This window comes from Doryrhamphus excisus, chromosome 17 (assembly GCF_030265055.1).
Source record: "Doryrhamphus excisus isolate RoL2022-K1 chromosome 17, RoL_Dexc_1.0, whole genome shotgun sequence".
Taxonomy (NCBI): Eukaryota; Metazoa; Chordata; class Actinopteri; order Syngnathiformes; family Syngnathidae; genus Doryrhamphus; species Doryrhamphus excisus.
This window is the reverse complement of record NC_080482.1, coordinates 10,824,295-10,840,958: the sequence shown is the minus strand read 5'-3', so window position 1 is coordinate 10,840,958 and position 16,664 is coordinate 10,824,295. Positions and strand designations below refer to the sequence as shown.

The window sequence follows — 16,664 nt, the reverse complement described above, 5'->3', positions numbered from 1 at the left end:
CACAGAGATGGCCGAGGGTGGGATTGAACCCTGGTCTCCTAGCTGTGAGATCTGCGTGCTAACCACTTGACCGCCGTGCCGCCCATAAGCACTTACTTATAAAAAATAAACAGAACACTTACAAATTGTTACTTACAGCTTGCGCTTCTGACTCTTTAACATGACCAAGTAACGTTGGAAAGCCATTGGACTTCAGCAACAGTTTGGCAGATAGTCCAGCTTCACCTATGCGAAGCCTACAGCTTGTACTCAGGCATGCCCATATAAGGAATGTTAGAAAAAACTCTCTGAAACTGAGCGTTCAGAGCCATCCCAGACTGACATCAGAGTGGAATAAAAGATACTGTATGTATGATGGGTGAGGTTAGGGTGAGGAGCTCAGTCATCCAGGAGGGGCTCAGAGTAGAGACGCTTCTCCTTCGCATCGAGAGGAGCATCTAGTCCGGATGCCTCCCGGACGTCTCCTTGGTGAGGTGTTCCGGGCATGCCCAGCCGGAAAAAGGCCCCGGGGCAGACCTAGGACACGCTGGAGGGATTATGTCTCACAGCTGGCCTGGGAACGCCTTAGTGTCCTCCTGGTGGAGCTGGAGGAGGTGGCCGGGGACCGGGAAGTCTGGGCTTCTCTACTGAGACTGCTGCCCCCCTCGACCTGGACCCGGATAAGTGGAGGAAAATGGATGGATGGATGGTATGTAGGATGATTACTTATCTATTTATCAGTACTCATGGTATACTTTATCCTAATGTTGCCAGGCACACTTTTCACCCACAATTACTGTAAAATGAACGAACCAATTAATTATGTCCAATATTTTAAGTTAATTGACATAAAAAAGTTTGACTTTTAAGTGTGCAGGAGTACGGTGTTCATGGCTGACGGGGTACGCCACTGTAAAAAGTTTGGGACACTGCAATAACAGATTCCACGGAGAATCCACAAGATTTTGCTCACATTTTTGAACATCTTGTTGCCTAAAAACATGTGCATAAATGATAAAATATTCATTCCTTCAGAAATGATGTAATATGTGCGGCTGACATATTGTTAAAAGGGTTTCAAATCATTGTCAGGCTTGACCTTTCAGTGTGAAATCATCCTGCTTAGAACAGCACAGATTGTTAGTGAGTGGGTGTTGCCTCCATACCATATTTATGTTTGCATGCATATTAATCGTTAGCAGATTGAAAAACAAACTGGCCTGGAAGCAGTGATTTTGACAAGAATCTATCTATTTGCAAAAGGTCACAGGAGGCAGTCGGACCATCTCAGACTCCAGTCCTGCCTCCTTCCTTCTCCTGTGACCGTCAGCCTTCCTTATGGAGCAGTATAGAACCTGCTTTGCTTTCCTAAGCAGCGAGCAGCTATCAACCTGTCACATCTTATCTCCGTTTGCTCTCCTTCCGTAAAGAAGGAGTAGGAAAAAAAAAAGAAGAAGGGGTAGACACACAGCTCCTATGCAACCGAGGCCCACTAGTGGATTCTCAACTGTTAACAAGTAACAACAAAAAACGAGTCTGGCAGAGCAGAGTCTTTTCGAGCAATTTGGTTGCAATGGAACGTGGAATAAAAAGTGTATTGGGCTATTTTGTGGTTCATAATGTCATCTATCAATTATGTTCTAAGTTTTTCCTAAGTTTTTTTTTTTAAAGTGCTGGTTCATATGGAGATTTTGTTAATGCAGTTGCTTATAAGGGCTGATGTCTACTGTAGCTTAACTTATTAACTTGATTAACTTATTTTTACACTTGCTTGATGAGTGAGATGTTACAAAATGTGGTGCAATGCAATTTAGCTTCTTATTTCACTCTTATTAATGGTGGGCAACTTATCCCTGGTGGCATAATGGTGCACTCGGCCCTCGTTTATCGCGCTTCATTGGTTGCAGACGCGACCGCGATAAGGGAATTTATTTTCTATTATTCTACTTTTAAGAGCCCTGTAGACATGAAATAACACCCCATTGTCATCTTTACACTCTTATTATTGTTTCCTTACACCTCATTGCACAACACTGATGTGGAGGCTACAGGATTACTGCAAGAGATGGTCTCTGCTGATTGCATATACAATTTATATGTCTTAAACTTAAAGGGGACCTATATATGCTTTTTCCACTTTTCTGACCAATAAATGTAGTTAAAATGTTGTATTCTCGTGTTAAACGATACCAAAGTTTCAGATAATGAGGTTTGCACATTTGGAAGTGAGCCCTGAAAAAAGTTTGGGATGGCTCAAAACACTCGGTTTCAAAAGGCGTGGTAAAAATCGTTCTCTTGTGACATCACAGAGGGGCACACTTCCTTATATAGAAACTCTCTGTCCTCCCTCGAGCTCTGCTTCCCCCGCCCTCGCCCAAGCGCTTCTACTGTGTTTACTTGCTAGCAATGCCTTGTGTGAGAAAGGGGGAGAGTGAAAGTGTTTATTTTGTGTAAATCATGGACCAAAAACACTTGTCTGTATAGCATTTTAGCATAGAGGACTTAACTTGCATGGGCATGGTTCGATTCTATGCCAAAACCATTCATGCGATTGACTTGATTGATTGATGCAGCTCCTAAAAATAAATAATAACATGAGTTATCTTCTTTTTACACTTGCACGATGAGAGAGTGTTATGAGATACAGTTGTATACGGTTAGGTCACTTGCTTCTTTGATGGGGGGCATCTATGTTTGAGTCCTGTCACTTCTGCCTAGCAACAGGTTTGATTAATTTTGTAGCAAAAAAGACTAGATTCACCTAAGTTGTTTTTTTCTGTATAAGGTGTAATGTTTTCATTGCCAGTGGAAGACATGATGGAATTTTGAAGCAAATGTACACTAAGATTTCCAAAGGAGGAAGAGGCATGGCAAAAGCTAGAAAGGCTCATAGAATTGCTCTTGAGAAAGGATGTTCTTGCCACCTTGTGAGGATGGATGCCATCAATGGGATGGATGTACAAGATACTAAGCTGGAAATGGCTTTTGTGTTTACATAAAAAAAGCAGGCAGATTACCTTGAGCGCGACATAACGGATGAAGTCCAAAAGTGTAAGATAGTGGTTCTTAACCTTCACTTCTTCAACATAGAGGGAAGTTCCAAAAAAACATTATGACAACAAAAGTTTGAACATCTCAACGGAGATCATAGAAAAAATGAGAATGAGGACAGAATATTATAATTTGAAAATGAACCAGGACACCAGTAACATCACCACCAAAGATCCTTGTGTTCCGTTGTGTACCTTTTGGCTTTATTTCATTTCAGAGTTGACTGCTTTTCAAGGGTGGTGTTAGTATGTGCTTTTGGCTTTAAGTCTGCCATGTCGTCAAGAGTGCGTAAGCAGCTTTATAAATGTGTGACAAACCCACAGGAGTGTAGACACACACACACACACATACAATGTCCCCAGAATGCCAAATAATCCTGGTGCTGAACGGCTTAACGAGTACAATTTAATGGAGGATGTGACCTCCGCCAACAAGAACATGAGCACTCTCCTTGTAACCCCCAGATCACCCCTATTCAACTAGCAAGCAAGTTCAGTTTAAGACCTTTTTGCAGCAAAGAGCAAGAAAATCCTGTCATATAGAGGATCTTGGAGTAGCATTTTTCCGGTATATTCCTTAAAACAGCAAAGCACTGCAGGCATGTTCTTCTCCGATGCTTTTGCAGTAGGTCAGCAGAGTTCTCCTGACATATATGAGATCTTTGACTGGCGGCTCAGCACGGTGGTCTAGTGGCTAGCGCGCAGGCCTCACAGCTAGGAGACCAGGGTTCAATTCCACCCTCGGCCATCTTCTGTGTGGAGTTTGCACGTTCTGCACGTTCACCCCGGACTGGTGGCCAGCAAATCACAGGGCACATACGTATAGACAAACAACCATTCACACTCACATTCATACCTATGGACAATTTGGAGTCACCAATTAACCTAGCATGTTTTTGGAATGTGGGAGGAAACCGGAGTACCCGGAGAAAACCCACGCATGCACGGGGAGAACATGCAAACTCCACACAGAGATGGCCGAGGGTGGAATTGAACCCTGGTCTCCTAGCTGTGAGGTCTGCACGCTAACCACTCGACCGCCGTGCCGCCCGCTAGGTTAATTGGTGACTCCAAATTGTCCATAGGTATGAATGTGAGTGTTAATGGTTGTTTGTCTATATGTGCCCTGTGATTGGCTGGCGACCAGTCCGGGGTGTACCCCGCCTCTCGCCCGAAGACAGCTGGGATAGGCTCCAGCACTCCCGCGACCCTCGTGAGGAAAAAGCGGTAGAAAATGAATGAATGACTGGCGGCTTTGCAGTAGGTCCTAAAAGCAGCATCAAGGTCCTGTTATCAGAAGGCTCTGAAAGCACCTTCTGTTTTTCCTCCACAGAACAACATCATGAACGGAATGAGCCCTTTTGTCAGTCATACAGTCAACCTACTATGTTTTTTTGACCTTTCTGGCCTATAAATGTAGTTAAAATGCAGTATTCTCGTGTTAAACGATGCCAATGTTTCAGATAATGAGGTTTGCGCGTTTGGAAGTGAGAAGTTTGGGATGGCTACAAACACTCGGTTTCAAAAGGCGTGGTAAAACTGCCCCTTTGTGATGTCACAGAGGGGCGGACTTCCTTATATGGGTGTGGCTGTAAGACAGATAAACTCTCTGCCTTCCCCCAAGCTCTGCTTCCCCCGCATTCCCCCAAACTCTGCTCCTCTGTTTACTTTCTAGCATTGCCTCAAAACGGAAAGCCACATTTGTTTACAATTCCTAAACACAAGTGGTTGGACTTCCTGATTCCCTACCAGCAAAAGAATTGCATTTTAATCTGTCAACGGCATTTCACACTGTGAACATGGGCCACTATGACGCCTTTCCAACGTTACTTGGTCGTGTGGAAGAGTCACATGAGCAAGCAGTAAGTAATAGTTTATCAGTGCAGATTGCCCACAGCAGAGTGGGCGTGCCTGGAGATGGGCCGTGGGTGGAATACATTAAAACAGACCGTTTTCGTGATCTGTTTTAATGTACAAAGGGCTGAAAAATGAGCATAATAGGTTCCTTTTAAAATCTTGTCTCATCAGCACAATCTCGTGTATCGTTTCATCTTGTGAACCCATCGTAAATATCCATCTTGTAACGGCCATAAGTTAGTAAACAAATGATGAAGTACTGGGTAGAGTTGCGGAGTTTCAGCTTGCTTTTTACCAACTTTGGCAACCTAAGTGACTTTCTCTTTCATTCTTACAAAGAATATAGGAAAGTCATGCATGAGTGAAAGACATAATACCATAAATCACAATAGAATAATGTGTAAAGTAATGTAATTTCCCTTGCGCCTTCTGCATGCTTTGACAAATGGAAATGTGACAACCCACAGGCACAAACAGTGGGTCGCTTGTGTAATATTTCACTTGCACCTCTAGAATGAAATCAAAAGGGAGTCCTTTGTGTTACCTTCAAAAGGCTTAAGGTGTCCTCAGAGTCTCAGGACCATTTTATGCTTATTACACAGTTTCCATTTCGTTTTGCTTTTCACTTCTCACCTTTGCTGAGTGTATTCCAGATAAGCTTTAATTGTCTTTAGGTTTATCCCTACAGTGACGATTATTTGGAATCATTTTTTTCAAGGTCTAACTTTTTCCCTGCCAGTTCTCCCTGTTTTGTTCTGTGCTGTGTGTGTTGCAGCAGAGCACCCTGGCCCCAATTCACAGTGGAAACACCTAGGGATGTCTGATGATATTGGCTGAGTGATATTATTGGCCAATATTGGCATAAAAATCTGATATTGGATCTGCCAATATTGATTTTGGTGCGCGAGTGAGACCTCATCAAAATGCACCGTCCTCCTGTGAGCAACATAGCTTGCTCCCTGGTTATGTCCGCAGTCTGGAATTAGTTTTGCCAAATGTGCAGTTTGCAGTGACTATAAAACACTGGTAATGTGATGGGGAATCTGCATCTAATTGAATACAGGGTCAGGCAAAATGATCACATGACACATTTGTAGGTTAAATGAAAGGCAAATAAAGTAAAGAAACAAAAAAGTGTTTTTATTTTCGAAAAGTACATATAATGCCATTTTGCTTTGTTTCTTTAGAATGCCATTGTTTTTCAGTTTCTTTTTCAGTTGCTGCCATGAATTGGACTGGTGAGCGTGACGCTTTCATTGTGGAAACGTTTATCAAAACAAACTAATCTGTAACTGCAACACAACGAGCGTTTCGTTTGCACTTCAATCTTGGTAGACATGATCCATGATGCTGGAAACACCATCTTGTTATGGGTTACCAACTTCAGCGTTACCTTATCTGCATGAAACGAAAATAAATTGGCCAACCTCGCACTGCCAGAACTGATTTAATTTTTAAAATATAATGAAACAGAATGGCATTATATGTACTTTTCAAAAATAAAAACAATTTTGTTTCTTTACTTTATTTGCCTTTTATTTAACCTACAAATGTGTCAGATCATTTTGCCTGACCCTGTATAACTGTAATATGAACGCATCAAGAAGAAGAGTCACACATAGCGCTATGCAGCAACATAATAATAAGAATGAAAGAATTACCCATTTAAAACCAGTTTATAATTTGCCCAATAGTGTTAGTCCGGAGTTGCACTTTACTTCTTCTTAAATTGATGTTTGTGCCACATTGAAATGTGCAGCTTTCCAATCTCTATTGTCCCATGTATTAGTAGCCTATTGGTCATGATTTTTTTTTAAATGACTGATTTTGTTGAGTCCAAATGTTCAAAATAAATAATTTTAAGTTATTTTCTTGGAATTGTGAAGAATACCTTTAGACAAAATACAGCAAGATGTTTATCTACCGCATAAAGACATCACATTCAGAAAACCTTTCACTTGGATCCTTTGATCCTTCAACCCAGTTGTTTTTAACTGCATGCACACACACATATGGTTTGTAGATATGCCACCATTTTTATCTCCGTCTGAGGAGTAATTAGCTGTCCCTACTGAGACAGACTCGAACCAGTTCAAACCAGTATCGCAAAAAACTAAAAAAGGGAAGTTTACACTGATTGCACCACCTCTCTGACAGAAGTTTGCACTTCGCTAAACCTTCGTTGGCAGTTAATTACTCTGGTATTGCAATTGCTTGTATCTATTCCTGTTTGAATTAAATTGTAAACTGACCTTGAGAATCCTAGACTCACTTGCCAGCTGATGGACTAACAGAATCTGAGGGGACTTTCACCCTGAAAAAAAACAACAGAACCCCAACAGAATCATTTCTGGTAGTGTCCAGGACTCTGCTTTTCCTTTCTCTTTGCTGATTGGTCGGTCCAATTTTGGGTGGTTCGACACAAATAAGAAACAAGTGGCTGTGCTAAACCATGACAAAGAACCTAAACGTATTAGCGTTATAGCTAATTTTAGTGCTATTGTAATGATTACATTGAATCAAGTAGCAGGATGAACAAGTTGTTTACCATTTTTGCAGGAATGCACAATTGCAACGTTTTATACTCCGCAAACCTCAACAAAAGAGCACAGATTACATCTGCAAGAGACAAATGCATCACAAAGGCAGGTTTGTGCAACTGAAGAATAATGTTCCCATGAAAATAGCTTTTTCATAAGGCATCTAAATGAATTAGAGAGAATCTGATTCTGTTCATCCATCACTGATGGGAATCAGTAATAAATGCTCATAACTTATGCTTCAGATGATTCATACACACCACTTGGACAAATGAAGTGTACACTGGAAAATAAATGCTGGCGTGTATAGCGTGAAGGACCTTGCATAGTTCATGTTTTCCTGTCATTTTCTCGTCAACTTCCACCCCCAGCCCTACCTGAAAACCCACAATGATAATTATAATGATTAGGTGTTAATTGATAGCTTTGGATAATGTCACGGTGTTCCATGCACGACACAGATCACAGCAGCCATCAACGTGAGGGTCTTAGCCCCCAGACAACAACAGATGATTTTTACATACAAAATCATTCCTCATTAATTCATGAAAAGGGCACACGGCAACGAGAAAGAAAAAAAAAACTCCATTAGCAGGCGTGTTGTTGAGAGAAATCAATCTGTTTGCCACTGTACTTGTTTAGGACACATACATTCTCCACTCATTATAGGCACCTCCTGGCCTGGCTGTTGTCTTTAATTAACTTCCCGGGATTTATCTGTCATGTGTCGCCAATGAGCCAAGAAGCCTGTGGAAGATTGATGTTTTCCAAAGCACTTTAACGCAAACCGCTATTGTAGTCTATTTATTTTGAGGCTGAGTGATGGCTGCTTGATTGTATGTCGTATCTGGAGCATAGCCAAGCTTTGCATTTTTTGAGAACTGGTTCAGGGATGCCTGTTGAAAACGTTTTATTATAGGCACCCACCAAATTTTGCCGGTACTACCAAGCACCAACTCACGTCAAATCCATGGAGTGTCATGGTGCCGCACTTGACAACATTCAATTCGCAAACAAAGAAGACAAAGCCAGAGGGAAGGGGCAATGTTTACACCAGTGATTTTCAACCTTTTTTGAGCCACGGCACGACACTCGACAGTAGCCATGTTTTTAAATGACGACTTTTTCTCTTTCCGAATGACCTTTCGGGAAACAATGGTATCCATAGAAAGGAATATTCCAATCTCTTGTTTACATGCGCCGTGAAAATCAAACAGAATAGTCAATGGGTAATGCGCAGTAAAACAAGTTTTTCTTTCACTTGTTGGAATAACTCCGTATTGCCAGTTTTTCATCTGTCCAGTCTTGAAATTTAGTTTGAATCAAAAACAAACTTTGCTTAGTCCAATGCCGATTGCTGGCCTCCATTTTTAAAACTGAAGAACGTCTGGAGTTGCGTGTTACGTCATATCTGAGCATGCGCTGAAAGAACGCACCCGGGATAAATTTAAACAGGAAAAGATCAAATTCAATCTTGCTAATATTTTATAATTAAACTCAGGACATGTTTTATATAGATATATTTTTTCTTTTTTAATAAAACTGGACTTGTGAATGGCGTATAGAAGGGTTTAGATTCTGTTCCGCAGATGGCGCTAATGCACATGAAAGCTGCTTGCCAACCGCCAATAAACAACAGAAGAAGAAAAACACCACGAAGAAGAAGGCACCCTGACAACTTTCCGTTTGAGCGGGTACAAGATACCTCAGTCGGATTTGGGAAAGGAATATTCCATCCCTGTTCAATTCTTTCCATTTGAGCAAATATACCAAATGCAATTGGAATACTTGGGTCCATATATTCATGGCTATTGACATAATATTTGCAAATGATGATTAATAAATGTTAATTATAAAAAGTGATATTGGATAATTCCTCACGGCACACCTGACGGTTTCTCAAGGTACACTGCTGCGGCACAGTGCTTGAAAATCACTGGTTTACACCAACAAAGAGACGAATTAAAGTTACAGAACCTGAACTAAGTCATATTTTCAAAAGGTCTGAATCTGCTAAATAAGTCTGAGACAACATTTGATGGTTGAAAGGGGACCTATTATGTTTTTTCCATTTTTCTGACCTATAAGTGTTGTTACAATGTTCTATTCTTGGGTTAAACGATGCCAATGCATCAGATAGTGAGGTTTCAGGGCTCTACATTAAAAACTAAAATGACTTGCCCATGGGGAATCCTTAAGGTGAGAACTACTTGCCCGAACTTGACAGAATATGCTGATAATTCATCAGATAATAGTACTGATGCATTGTATTTGGAGGAAAACCTTACATATCGTAGTCGTAGTAAGCAGTGATATTTATAAGTTGTGCACCACAATGAAACATTATTGAATAGACACATTTGTGTACTAGTAAAGTGTTTTTAATCCAGAAAAAAATGCTCAATGGTCAAACAATTTTTTTTTTTTTTTTTGTGAAGCAAAGGTGAGAAAAATAGACAGAGAAATGGAAGCGCTAGATTTTGTAGTTTATGCAAAATCAGCACTTGGTATTGTATATTGGTATTGGCTGTAAGTAACAATTTGTAAGTGTTCTAACTGTTTATTTTTTGTAAGTAAGCGCTTATCTGCGTAGCCTTATAGAGTGTGCATACAGGAAGCGGGGTGCAAATTACTCACCGATGTCTGGAGTTGCTGATATCCTTTTTCCACCAAAGTGGTGGTCTCTAGTTTTTTTAAACACAGGTAGTTCCACGAAAAAACTGTGTAATGACCAGATTTATACTACTGATGTTCTTATAAGGTACTGTAAGTCAGGGGTCTCCAGCCTAACCACCTAACAACATAACAAGGTATGAATATGAGTGTGAATGGTTGTTTGTCTACAGGGCTCTACATTAAAAACATGGGGGAATCCCCACTTGCTCCATGTAAAATGACACACTTTTTGGTGTTTTCCTTCAGAAGTTGTTGAAGAATTAGACCATGTTGGCAGGGACGCCATGATAGATGTTTTCCTAGTCAAACAATAGCTGATTGGTTGATCACGAACAAGAACGGGTGTGGGTAAAACGCGGACTGTAGACTACGGACTGTGGTCTAAATACACGATTCTGATTGGTCCATTTCAAGATTTGCAAGGATTGGTTTGCAAATTACCACCGGAATTACGCAGTCCGTGTTTTACCAACACCCAACAAGAACCGCTTTAAAAAAAAAACTCTTGCCCGAATTTTGTTTTAACTTGCCCCGGGCCATCGGTACATCGTTTTTGTCGAGCCCTGGGTTTGCACATTTGGAGGCGAGCCCTGAAAGACGTTTTTAACATTGAGTTCTGCTAACATTTGCACTCAGTAAACGGAAGTCCTCGGGAGCGCTTCGGAGTGTGACCGATCATAGCGGAGTGGCCCTGCTGTCAGTCAGGGGCGCTTGGAATTGTCCCAACTTGTCCGCCCTTTACAGCGCTCCTGACTGGTTGTATGTATTTTTTTTTTTTTTACTTTGGATGCTGCTTTATCATGTTTGTTAAACTTTCCTTTTCAATTTGGTTTCAAATTAATATGCATAACAATAGCAAGTGGACACAAGTTCAACACATTGAAATGGAATGATCTCGTAGAAGTATTACTTATCTATTTATCAGTGTTTTTGTAAAACTTGACCATGCAAAATATTTTTTTTTTAAACCAGAATGATTTACTGAATGAAGTAACCATTTAGTCATGTTCTGTTTTTCATGTTAATTACATAAATATTTCCTGTTTTTTAAGTGTGCAGTAGTGGGTGGTACATGGCTTTAATGTCAAATGTCTGAAGGTGTACGAGTCTGTGAAAAGTTTGGGAACCACTGGAATGGAGGCATTAATTATTAAATATAACAATATAGACAAACACCAGGCTTCTGAATGTGCAACCAAGTCAGCTGATATAGGCTGACTTATATATTGCTACTATAGGCTTATGATTGGCCAAAAAGGGCATGGAAGCCTGTGAATGTGATTTATATGGACATGTACTGTAAGTGCAGTACAGATTTTTTTTGGTTGCCGGTGGTAGGCCAATATAGTACTTGTCATAGTACTTGTACATTGTACATTTTGTCATTTTGAGAAACGCACACCTAAAACAAAATGATGGAAATAGTCATCATCTCAAAGTAAAGAAACCTGCTTTAAGCGAAAATGCAAAGAAAAAGTGTAAAAAAAAAAAAAAAAAGGTTCATCTGGATGTGACCTCAAAACCACAACAGCAGTGGAGGACATTCAAAGCTAATATAAGCAAAGGAATGAAATCTGAAAATGTAGGAGTGGTAAAAATGGATTAGGTGCTCCACAGTCTCCCATCACACCACCGTGTTGTCGGCTGATCAAAGATTGAGCTCAGCCTGAGAGACTGAAAGAGGCTGGCAAAAGCGAGAGATGCAAGCTGCATTTCATTTGCAGCGACAGTCCAAAAGATGATTCATTGATGAGGTTCTTGAAGAGAAGCGAGGAGCCACCACAACGAGCGCGCACACGTCTCTTCTTCATCTCAGTTTGTGGCCGACACCTTCAAAGAGTTTTCTTGCACTCCGGGGTGGGTGGGTGCACGTCCTCTGGGATTTCATCTAAAGATGACGACGACGACAAAAAGGAAAGGCTCTTTCTCATAATCACGCTTATGTAGGCATGAGGTGAAATCAGGGTTTCGTATAAGGGCAAAGGTCAAACTGTGCTTGGAAGCATGTACTGTAATTCATAGATTATTGTGTTTTTGGTGAACAGGTGGTTGGCGCACAGGCCACACAGCTAGGAGACCTGAGTTTGATTCCACCATCGGACATCTCCGTGTGGAGTTTGCATGTTCTCCCCATGCGTTTGTGGGTTTCCTCACAAACATGCTAGGTTAATTGGTGACTCCAAATTGTCCATAGGTATGAATGTGAGTGTGAATGGTTGTTTGTCTATATGTGCCCTGTGATTGGCTGGCCACCAGTCCAGGGTGTACACCGCCTCTCGCCCGAAGACAGCTGGGATAGGCTCCAGCACGCCCACGACCCTCGTGAGGATAAGTGGTAGAAAATGAATGAATGAATGGACTCGACTTGACAATATTATTACAGACTTGCAATTTGCATGTTGTCACCAATGACTCGGGACTTGACTTGGACCCTTATCTAATGGCTTGAAAATACTTGCTATTTTGCAGAAAGACAATGTATTTTCCCTTTGAATCTGCCTCATGGAATGTATCTATTAACATCCAATCAAGTAGAAGAACACACAACAAATATGTGGATTACTAAATCCCGAATGCTAAGTTAGCACTTTTTTTTTTGTGACTAAGTCTTGTCAGACTGGTCTTGTTTAAATAAATGAAAACAAATCAAATGCATTCATTGTATTTGTCAAATATAATGGATTGTTACATTGTTAAAATAGCATTTGATTTGGGAGACACTAAAGAGTGATTATGACTTGTAAGCCCATGACTTTGGACTTGACTTTGTCACGGTTCGGCTTCATTGCTTTATGGTTCGACCCCAGGATGCAGAGAGCAGGACCAATTGCAGGAAAATTATATTTATTTGTTGCAGAAATTGCAGCAGGAAAAAGCAACTCACATAGCTGACGGACAAACAACAATGATCCCACAAAGGGAGAAGCGCACACCTGAACTAAATAGACCAATACAAATTAGGGACAGGTGTGGATGAGTGGGGCAACCAAGGAAGACAGGGCAAAACAGGAAATTAAATACAAAATAAGAGTCCAGAACGGAAACCAAACAAACTGTCACGAGGGAACCCACACAGGGCGTGACAGACTTGTTTTGACATGAGACTTGACTTGGTTTTGACTCCACTCAAGACTTGAGATGAAAGACTTGCAAAACACTGACTTGACTTGACTTCCCTTCATGACGTCATGAAAAAACTGCAACTTCAGACATGAGCATTTGAGAAATGAAATCTATGAGCAATGAGTTGCATGAGTTAGAAACAGAAATTTTACATTTTAGTATGTTTTCCAGGTACAAGCTGGACTACAGTTCTGAACAATGAGCTTCCAGGAGAGTGTGTGTTTGTTGTGTTTATGTGTGTGTATGCATTGGTGTGTGTGAAAAAGAACAGGAGAAACACGCCTAAGACCTACTTTATCTCGGAGCATATTCTTTCACTTTCTCATTCAGCAGGGATGGTCGGCAAAAACTGAAAGCAACCTGACATGTAAGCAGAGAAGGCGAGAGAGGATGACTAAAGGGAAGAAAATGTGTAAAAAAGGAGGTGATGCAGTAGAGTGGCTGTATAAAATGGGCGGAACGTTCAGTGAGCAGGAAGGAAGTTGGTTAAGGTACACTTGCACACCTGAGCGAGACCACTCCTTTTCAGAGCAAGCACAGGCGATGGTTGGCAGGCTAAGGAGGCAGAAGGCTATCGAACAAGTCACCTGGATGATATTATACATAATTTCATGGCCTAACTGTGGCTTCGGTGTCCTTTATAGCCAAAGAAGATGTGGTCTATAAATGTCATTATCCTCCTGCTCTTCTGTTACGGTGAGTGCAATGCAGTCATTGTATTTAACCCGAAAACTCTTAAATCAGGTGTCCACAATGTGGCCTTAGGATCATTTATAATATAATATTATTGCTAATATTTTTTATATTCAATATAGACTTTAATTATGTTATTAACATTTACAAAAAAATACATTATAAAACTTAAAAACTCTTTTTTTTAATATGAGTGTATAATAAGGGGCGGCACGGCGGTCGAGTGGTTAGCGCGCAGACCTCACAGCTAGGAGACTAGGGTTCAATTCCACCCTCAGCCATCTCTGTGTGGAGTTTGCATGTTCTCCCCGTGCATGCGTGTGTTTTCTCCGGGTACTCCGGTTTCCTCCCACATTCCAAAAACATGCTAGGTTAATTGGTGACTCCAAATTGTCCATAGGTATGAATGTGAGTGTGAATGGTTGTTTGTCTATATGTGCCCTGTGATTGGCTGGTGACCAGTCCAGGGTGTTCCACGCCTCTCGCCCGAAGACAGCTGGGATAGGCTCCAGCACCCCCCGCGACCCTCGTGAGGAAAAGCGGTAGAAAATGAATGAATGAATTGCTAATTATAGATTTTAATTATGTTAACATTTTAAAAAAAAAACTTATTTTTAATATGAGTATATAATAAGACACTTTTTTTTCTCCTAGGACACACAGGGGACTTAAAGGTGTTTTTCTTTAAATATACTGTCTTTAACTTCCGAACATATCTAAATGGGTTGGTTTTTAACTTCTTTAAAAACTTTAAATACAGAAATGGCCACCAAATCCTTTATTTTTTCAGTCTGGGGCCCTTTGTGACAAAAGTTTGCTTACCCCTGGCTTGAATAACTAAAAAACACAAAAGTCAAGTCATATTTATGTATATATGACCAAGATGAATCCCCCTCATGTGAGTCCTGCAGCGAAATACAAGCTTTGGATGTTTTGCATGATAGTAATCAATGGAAAATGCTTTTTTTATGACAAGACTTTGCCTGATGTGATATTGACTAAATCATTACACAGCTAATAAAAATGCTAATCTGCAGCAGACTAGGTCTGTTGTCTTCCAATCTTTTGTCTCTCTCGTCGCCGTCGAACTGCACAAGGCGATAACATTTAACGGTAATACTCCCGGGGCTTATTTTTTTTAACGACTTAACGTCATGAATATGTGGCTTATTTATTAAATGCTTTAGCTATAAAACAGAGTGGAATGTATGGCAGGCATTAGACGACAGCGCTCTGTCGGGACGATAGCAACTTTATCCTTTTACTCGAGACGTGACCTGCACAGGAAAGAAGCAGTTTCAGGGACAGACGGAAAAAAATATTTAATTTTATCTCTGTGGATAAAAACTGTTGCTACTAATGACTACAGGTTGTCTTACCCAAGCAAAACATGTTTAACATTCGTATCTATTCAAAACACTGGGCGTTATTAGCCAACAAAATGACTCAAATAGACTTTGCCCTTTTGTCCTGCAGCGTGTCTTTCCACTGGTGACAACAAAGTGTTCTTTCACTCTAAGAACTTTTACAACGTGCTCTACTGGGACGAGGCGGAGCCATCATTCCCTGACGAAAAGATCCTCTATAGCGTGCAGTACAGAAGGTACAAAGACAGGGATGCGGGGGTGTATGTACAAACCTTGAATATATTAAGGTGATTATCATATAAACATGATTTTCATTGCTGTGGTTACAAATTTGAGTCGCACAGGAAGACATACCACCTCAAAAAAACAACACAAGAAGTCAGCACACAATCCACCCACTGCACCAATTAAATGTCTACGTACTACACACGTGCCAAAATGACACCCATATCTTCACGACGCGCAAAACATGCTGGGTAAATTGCAGGACTCTAGCCCAACACTTTGCTGTGTTTGTCAGATTTTTGCTCTATGTCAAATACGTCGTTGAGGAAGTTGTCAATTATTATTACGTAATTCACGTTATGTGTTAACTTGTTTTATTTTGTTGCACCGTGAGTAAGGCTGCCTCTCTGGTTGTTGGTTATCGCTATCTTCTCATCTAGTATCTCTGATCAGTTCCGGCCAAAAAGTGCACATTAACACCCAATTAGGGCGTAGTGTAGGTTCCCATAGACACCAGATAATGTCCAGTAAATGTATAAGTACTGGTAAGTCCTAGTGATCGACTGATAATAAGTTGGGCCGAATATCAGCACCCATGATGGAAAATATGGTTTAATATAATTGTATAGACCAGGGTTCAATTCCACCCTTGGCCATCTCTGTGTGGAGTTTGCATGTTCTCCCCGTGCATGCGTGGGTTTTCTCCGGGTACTCCGGTTTCCTCCCACATTCCAAAAACATGCTAGGTTAATTGGTGACTCCAAATTGTCCATAGGTATGAATGTGAGTGTGAATGGTTGTTTGTCTATATGTGCCCTGTGATTGGCTGGCGACCAGTCCAGGGTGTACCCCGCCTCTCGCCCAAAGACCGCTGGGATAGGCTCCAGCACCCCCCGTGACCCTCATGAGGAAAAAGCGGTAGAAAATGAATGAATCAATGAATAATTGTATAGTAATATGTTTTAATGTATGCTTTTACTGAGTGTATTTCAGACAATGGGCTATATTTTCGTAGACCAGGTGCGGCGCACCTACCCTGCGCACCCACGCCTCCATCCCTCCCACCACCGAGTGTAATCTTAACCAATCAAATGAACACTTCTCATTGGCTTTAAATGCACAGGGCCCACTGTGCTACACCATGTAGACCACCT

The 16,664-nt window shown here is 41.0% G+C and overlaps 1 protein-coding gene across 4 annotated transcripts in view; it reads left to right on the top strand.

Annotated features, from left to right (window-relative positions):
• Positions 1–16,664, top strand: part of ifnlr1 (interferon lambda receptor 1) — a 40,340-nt gene that overhangs the window by 15,674 nt on the left and 8,002 nt on the right. Inside the window, exons 2-3 of one of the 4 annotated variants that reach the window (XM_058053788.1) lie at positions 13,870–13,921; positions 15,395–15,521. The exons of 1 other annotated variant lie outside the window; for it this stretch is intronic. In XM_058053788.1, the coding sequence (XP_057909771.1) occupies positions 13,879–13,921; positions 15,395–15,521 (170 nt within the window). In that variant the 5' untranslated portion in view covers positions 13,870–13,878. Of the gene's footprint in view, positions 1–12,427; positions 13,922–15,394; positions 15,522–16,664 lie in introns of those variants that run through there. 2 more of the 4 variants (XM_058053787.1, XM_058053786.1) reach the window with 2 other exon arrangements.